This window comes from Mytilus trossulus, chromosome 6, assembly GCF_036588685.1.
Source record: "Mytilus trossulus isolate FHL-02 chromosome 6, PNRI_Mtr1.1.1.hap1, whole genome shotgun sequence".
NCBI classification, from domain to species: domain Eukaryota; kingdom Metazoa; phylum Mollusca; class Bivalvia; order Mytilida; family Mytilidae; genus Mytilus; species Mytilus trossulus.
Window position 1 is genome coordinate 41,748,221 of NC_086378.1, and position 8,073 is coordinate 41,756,293.

Genomic DNA, 8,073 nt, shown 5'->3' on the forward strand with positions numbered 1-8,073 from the left:
AACTTAACATATACCATGTATACATTGAGTGCTATTCTCGTGGTCTTCAAACTGGAAATAATGACACCTTGATGGTTTAAATTATATTTTTATTTGTTCTCCTTATATAAAAATCATATACTAGTAGCTATATAAAATAATGTGTTCTTATAATATTTATTAGTATCAATGTTCAGTATACGAAAATCATTTAGCTAGTATATAAAAAGTATTAATGTGTTCTTATAATGTTTATTAGTATCGATACATATGTTTAGAAGACGTTATAAGTAATTCCTTATATGATATCCCATATATAAGTGTGTGATCATTTAACTAAATATGTTTACAGGTGTCAAGAATCGAAACATACAGAAGCCTATATACCATGTACCGTTGCGTTGTATAGGATTTTGATTTTAGAACAGTGGTTGAAATACAAATTCATTTTACAGGTAACTTTTATTAGAAAAACATGGAATATAGGGTATCCATCCATGACACAAAATCAGTTCATGCACAGCAAATAAAAACACAATAGGCAAATGAACAGCGCTTTTATTGCTCATCTCAAAGTCACAATGAGGCCTGCAACACGGAACCAAAAAAAAAACTCTCACCTCACTGCGAAATTTTGAGTGAGATATTTACACTTTTTCCATTATGTACAATGGAAGGAAATCGTGCTGGTTGTGAATTTTTTATAAAACGTTTAAAATAATATAATTTTTATAGTCTCTTTGCTATTTGCTGTAAGGTATTAGAACACGTCTTAACAAGCAATATTAGAAAACATTTAGATTTAAATAATATTTTAAATGATTGCCAACATGGCTTTAGGAGTAAACGTTTCTGTGAAGCACAACTTGTTTTCAGAATACAGGACATGGCAAAATATTTTGCAAATGGTAATCAGGTTTAGATTTTTCTAAAGCTTTCGATAAGGTCCCCCATGAAAGATTAACAACAAAACTTCATTACTATAGTATACGTAAAAATAGTTTACTATGGATAAAATATTTTTTGTCAAACATGCAACAGCAAGTCCTACTTAACGGTGTGCAATCTTTCAATCAGCTGTTGACTCTGGTGTTCCTCAGGGCGCAGTATTAGGCCCAACTTTATTTGTGTTATTCATAAACGACCTACCTGAGCATGTCTCCTGTAAGGTTCGTCTTTTTGCTGACGACTGTTTACTTTATAAAATATCTAATAATATAAATGAGTCTCAAGCACTCCAAAAAGATCTATCAAACCTTGAAAAATGGGAATCTGAATGGCGAATGAAATTATTCATGAAAAGAGCTATGTCATAAATATTTCTAAAAAATTAAAACCTAACTTATTTCAATATAAATTACATAATCATGTACTGGAATCTGTCAAAGACAGTAAGTATCTAGGAGTTACAATAAGCAATGATTTTGACTGGGGGCCCCATATTAATAATATAACTTCAAAGGCTAATAAAAACACTAGGCTTTCTACGCAGAAACATAAAAAAACTGTACACGTAAGGTTAAAAACCATACGTACACATCACTTGTGCGTCCGACCGTCGAGTACCCCTCAATAGTTTGGAATCCATACAAACAAAACCAAATCAACCAAATTGAGCAGATACAACGCAAGGCAGAGGGCCCTCATGGGGTTTTTGATTATGTGATTACTTGGCCGTTTTTTTAATGATTATTTGATTATTAAGCCAAATATTTCATGATTATTTGATTACCTAGGACTGTATTTTTAGTTTATGATTATTTGATTACTAAAGATAAGCAAATATTTAATGATTATGTGATTATATTGGCAAAAAAATGGTGATTATGTGATTACTAGGACCCCCCCCCCCCCCCCATGAGGGGCCTCAAGGCAGCAAGATATGTGTTTAATGACTTAAATGATAGATCACCAGGAGCTGTCACTGGTATGTTAAACAAACTAAAATGGGAAAACTAGTAATCTCGTAGTACAAAAGCTAAACTTGTTTTGATTTATAAGATTAATGGGGGGGGGGGGGGGGCATCTTTTTTTCCCAAGCACTATTTCTGTCCGGAACAATCTCCCAGAAGCAAAGTGCATGTCACCCTCCCTAGAATCCTTTAAAGGTGGTATGTCCGCCTTAACATTTGCAGGATTCTGTCTGGCTAATTAATTATTGTATTTAAGCCACTGTACATAATGTGAATATGTTTAAAATTTAGCTACAACTAGTGTTATTTTAAATTGTAGTTGAACTGTGGCAAATATTTTATTTTGTTATAACACAATTTTCTACCTCCATTTGCATGTACATAGCGCCTCAGTTCCTGGATATTCACACTCAGGCACCGGAGTCTTTCTCGTACCTGGAAGAAAAAGAATGGGGCTAGTAAAAAAGCACATACTAGAAAATAGCACATAATGTCATATTTAAAACAAAAAAGTGTCTCCGCATTGGTGTAAATCTAATACTATTTAGCATATATGTTAATAATTATGGTATCAGGAATGTCTCTTTGGTATCGTTCGCGTCTCTTTTAAAGGTGAAGTACTGGTTATCCTTGTAGAACACATAATTTACTTATAATTTTGAATAATATAAAAAAAAATTGAAATGAGGGCTGCGCGTTTTGTTACCAACATATACAGAAACACCTCAAGCGTTGGTAACATGTTACAACACTTTGAATAGCGCAGCCTCTCTGACAGAAGAAAAGACTCAAGATGGGTAATGCCTTATAGAATTGAACACGAAAAGGTTGCAATACCTAGAAATGATAAATTAATCCCACAAAAAAGACAAACAAGACATTCTAATTCTAATAGCTTCCAAATTATATCCTGCAAAACACAGTACAGAAAAGAATCCTATTTTGCAAGAACTATTATATACCGACTGGAACAAACTACCGGATAACATTGTAAATTGAACTTCAGTAGACTCTTTCAAATCTTCAATTTCAAAGCACCAATATTAACTCAACTATTACATCGAACTTATTACAAAGGATTTTTTTCATTTGTCCTATTATTTTTCCAATTGTATATATAAATCAATCTATGTCTAGTGTTAAGTTTCCTCCTGTGACATCGTCTTCAATTTGTAGAAGGCGGTAACTATATGGTAGAATAAAAAAGAACTTATGAATTACGAAATCTAGGTTGTAGCTTGATTAAAGATAGGAAAACACCTTTAGAGTTGTTTGTGTTGTTCATCTATACTTGAGGTTACATCGGATTTATTTCGTCAATGTTCTTATTATAGATTTTAGACATGTATCCACAATGTATATGAATTTTCTACTTTTATATTTTTCAGGTTGTTGGATTTGTAGTAGTCTCAGTCATGGCTATATTAAGTGTTGTGATGATCTATCGACATACGAATGGAGGAACTGAGGCATTACTTAGAATGACGATATAACAAATTAACTGTTCATAGATTTAGGCTTTCTCTACTTAATTTTACTAGGATGTCTTTCTAATTCTTATTATATCACTATCGTGTTGATTTTTAGGTTTCAAATGCATATCGCCAATGCTGTCTATTATAATTATTCAATATAGTATCATAAAGCAGATTGATTGCTGACTGTACATGGTATGGGTTATGCTCATAGTTGAAGATATTGCTTATTGTTTACCGTCTTTCATTGACCTATAATTGCTAAAATATCGTTATTTTGGCCTATGTTGAATAGTTGTTACTTCGGCAATCATAATACCCCATCTCTTCTTTTATTTATTTATCATGAACCTTTCATGAAAAGGTGCCGAAGTTTCTTGAAATGCAGTGTGCAACTTTTATCGTAAATGTTTTCATAAGAAAACATATAGCAGTTTGAGAAAAATATAACATTAATAAGATTTTCATTTTAAGAAAATAAAGATATAAGAAGATGTTGTATGAGTGCCAATGAGACAACTCTCCATCCAAGTCAGAATTTGTAAAAGTAAACCGTTATAGGTCAAAGTACGGTCTTCAACACGGAGTCTTAGCTCACACCGAACAGCAAGCTATAAAGGGCCCCAAAAATGACTAGTGGCAAACTATTCAAACGGTATAATTTATATATAAAACACGAGGACGAGAAACACTTAAGAACCACATCAACAAACGACAACTACTGAACATAAGGTTCCTGACTAAAACAGGTACAAACAAATGCAGTGGGTTTAAACGTTTTAAATCCTGGTACCTTTGATAACTATTTAATAGGGAACAACCTTTATCCTTATCTGAAACAATAGTGTAACATCAAAACATAGAAAGACACATTATTAAATATCAATTGAAATGTCTTAACTCAATCAAATTAAAGTCGTATAAACACAGACACATTAGATGTTAAACAAGTTCAGAAAGAAAACAATAACCTTAAACAGAATGCCGCCAATAGAATAATGTTCACAGGTAAATGAAAATAATTTTGTGTATCTATTTTATTTGAAATATAGCACTCATACAGTCATGATCCTACTCTGTCAACATTATCTCTCCATAATCGTAAAAATGGAAGCCATTGTAGGGATAACGCGCTGCCAATTTATCTCTTTAAAGCTGATTAAATTATCCACATACATTTTTAGCATCATTTCGGTCCTTATTTGCCGGTTCTATTTTGATAGACAATGAATCTACTAGCTTTTTTGGAATCAGTGTCAAGTAAACCTATCAAATAATATCGGAAGTTATATTTTTCAAACCGGAAGTAACAAATTAGATCTCTTATTTAGAAAAAAATGTATAGAAATCGCATAATTTGGAAATCAGCGTACAATAAGCTATCATTTGACCTAGAAATAACACAATTTAAATATTTAAGGAATAACTTGTATATGTTTTCTGTCTATGAAGTAATAACATAAAAGATGTGGTGCACACTGAATAACCCGCGTAGCGGGTTCTTTAAAAGTGTGTACCACATTTTTTATGTTGTTTCGAATAGACAGAAAAAATATTACAGTCATTTCTTATAATTTAATTCTACATTCCATTTTAAACCAGAGTAAACTATGAAAAAACGTTGATAACGTCACGGTCACATGACAAAATAATCACGGTCTTTGAGCTGGTCAGCCAATCAGAAGATTCATTACATCCAAAATTGAATTATTTCCTTTAAAAAATCAATCTTTACGGTTGGAAAGACCATTTTCTCTGAACAATTGGTTTTTAATTATGTTTTATATCGCTTGTATGACCATCGGAGGTATTCGAAGGTCAACTCGATAGGTAATTAGATGGTGTATTTTGAAAGACAATGTATCTACTAGCTATTGAGCATCATTAAAAGTATTTTCTTCCTTCTTCTTCTTTAAGTTTTCCAGTTTTCCATCTGAATAAAGATGATTAATAACTGGTGCATACGTGGCCTATTTATTAAAATTAAGTTAATATTTTAGTTATTTACAAACGGTGCAAAGAACAGATGTAGTGATTAAAACTATGTACAGGAGGTGACGTTTTTTAAATAATGGTGACGAGAGCAGCATATGTAAGCTGATCTCTAAAATAGTCGACTGTCTGTATTTACTACTGAGGTTGGTAACATATTCCATTGAGTTATTGTGTATGGGAAAAATGAAAATATGTACAAGTCTTTTTATGTATACATGTGTCTGAAGGTGTGAGAATGGTGTTTTCTGGTTCTTGGGTCTGATGAAATGAGAATTGTGCTAGATGGTATAGCAACAAGATGATGTGTGATCTTGTACATCATAAACAGTCGTGCACTCAGTCTGCGTTGTGTTAAAATAGGCAAGTTTAGTGAGTTCAGCATGTTTGATACACTACTAGTATTATGATACCTGTTGCAGGCATACCGAGCAGCTCGCCTTCGGACCATTTCTATTTTTTAAATAGATTCTGAAGTGTGGGGATCCCAAACTGAGCAAGAGTATTCGAGTTTGGGACGGACAAGTGATGATATGCCTGGCTCTTGATGTTTTGATTTGATGTTTTCAGGTTTCTTCGAAGGAACCGAGAGTTTTGTTGGCTTTCGAAATATTGTTATCTATGTGTTTGTCCAATTAAAGGTTTGATTGTAATGTGATGCCTAAGTACTTAGCAGATGTAACAGTTTCTAGAATAAGATTGTGAAGAGTGTAATTATGTTGTAAAGGTTGACGTTTAGTTGTTACAGAGAGAACATTACACTTGTCTGGGCGGAAGGCCATCAGCCAGTCATCTTCCCATTTTGCAGCTTTTTTCCGATTCTGTCAACTTAAAGGGGCACTAGCTATGAGATATTATGAAAAATCTGAGAAGTATGATGTTTTTCCCCATTTATTAATGAACCTGTATGTCATTGAGCCCATGCCCTGTAAATAGTTTATTTTATAACTTAGATAATTTAGATAAATGTTTAACATAAACATTGTAGTTGTTAATCAAATGTGAGAATTTGAGTCAAATCGGTAAACATGTATTTGAGTGCTATTTTTTTATTTCCTAATAATATGGTCCATATCAATCATTTTCGCTCCGCTAGATTTGATTGTGTTAATTAGATATAAGTTTCTATACCATATAAAAGACGTGGAATGACGTATACTGGTAAATCTTGCATGAAAAAAAGTAAAATCACAAAAATACTGAACTTAGAGGAAAATCTAATCGGAAAGTCCATAATCACATGGCAAAATCAAATAACAAAACACATCAAAAACGAATTGACAAGAACTGTCATATTCCTGACTTGGTACAGGCATTTTCAAATGTAATCGTGGTTTTATAAAATCCCTTTATATTTACAATGATGCGTGAACTAAACAGACATAATAAATAAAATATTCAAAATATGGGTACAGCAGACATCATCGTGTAACAATTTTAAAAGGCACAATTTAACAGAACACAAAAACATCTATCTACACACACATTCATTGATTCGCTTGTCTGACTTCAGAAATTTTTTGAAGTTCTTGGGTCGAGTTCATTTGTACCATGAATGCCAGTATAGTGTTCTTCGTGATAGTGACATCCTGTCATTGATATTAACTTTAGTTTCCTCAAATGTTGTTCTTTTAAGACCTAGATGTGACGTTTCTGATTTAAATTCCATTATGTTATCGCCTAAAGTAAATGTTCTGTTGTTTGCTGTATTCTTTCACTAGTTGTTGACACTTTTAACTATTGTATTGCTTTTTATTGGATGGATTAATGATCTTTGATCGCTAGAGTAATCATACACCGTGTTGAGCATTTCGTGCATTTTGTTTTGGTCATTTGATAGCAGTAGAATATCATCTGCACAGCTATGACACCCTGCATTTGTAATTCCTATAGATATTCCCATGTTCTGAACTTCTAGTTTTTAGAGTTACTCATAAATATTGTTTGGATAGATAAAGGCAACAGTAGTATACCGCTGTTCGAAATTCATAAATCGATTGAGAAAAAAACAAATCCGGGTTACAAACTAAAACTGAGGGAAACACATCAAATATAAGAGAACTACGACACAACAGAAATTCATCATTAAAATGTAACACACACAGAAACGAAAGATAATTTATTACGCCAGACGCGCGTTTCGTCCACGCAAGACTAACCAGTGACGATTTGATAACAAAAGTTCGAAAGCAAAAAAAAGATCAAGTTGAAGAGCATTAAGGACCAAATGTTCCAAAAAGTTGTGCCCAATACGACAAGGGTTTTCTGCCTGGGATAAAAACATCCTTATTATTTAGAAAAATTCATACTTTTACAAACAGTAAATTTTTATAAAATGACTATATAATAGATATAAATGATAAAACCAGCGACTAACTACAAAATAAAACGGATAGATAAATAACCTAAACCAGCATATAAAATTTCACAGCCGCGGTAGCCAAATCGATAAACGCACAAATTTAAGTGACGTCACATGTGAATTTCTTAAAAAAAATCCAAAAATAGGATAGAATAAGGATAGAATTCAAGATTAGGTTTGTATTGTTGATATAATATTTATTGATAACAATGAAACTTACTATACTAATTATTACTAGTATCAAATTGTGGTAGTAATTAGATAATTTATTTATTATCTAGCTATGTCGGTATTTCTTCTAAATCAAACTGTAAACCAAATGTATCGTATAAACACTAAAATCTAATAAATG

At 32.3% G+C, this 8,073-nt stretch overlaps 1 protein-coding gene across 1 annotated transcript in view; it reads left to right on the top strand.

The window, feature by feature from the left end:
• The window catches only part of LOC134721353 (protein sel-1 homolog 3-like), a 151,092-nt gene extending 145,821 nt beyond the window's left edge, over positions 1-5,271 (top strand). The window contains exons 22-23 of the mRNA XM_063584293.1: positions 332-434; positions 3,281-5,271. Coding sequence (XP_063440363.1) covers positions 332-434; positions 3,281-3,385 — 208 coding nt within the window. The 3' untranslated portion in view covers positions 3,386-5,271. The remainder of the gene's footprint in view (positions 1-331; positions 435-3,280) is intronic.
• Positions 5,272-8,073: the final 2,802 nt, after the last annotated feature.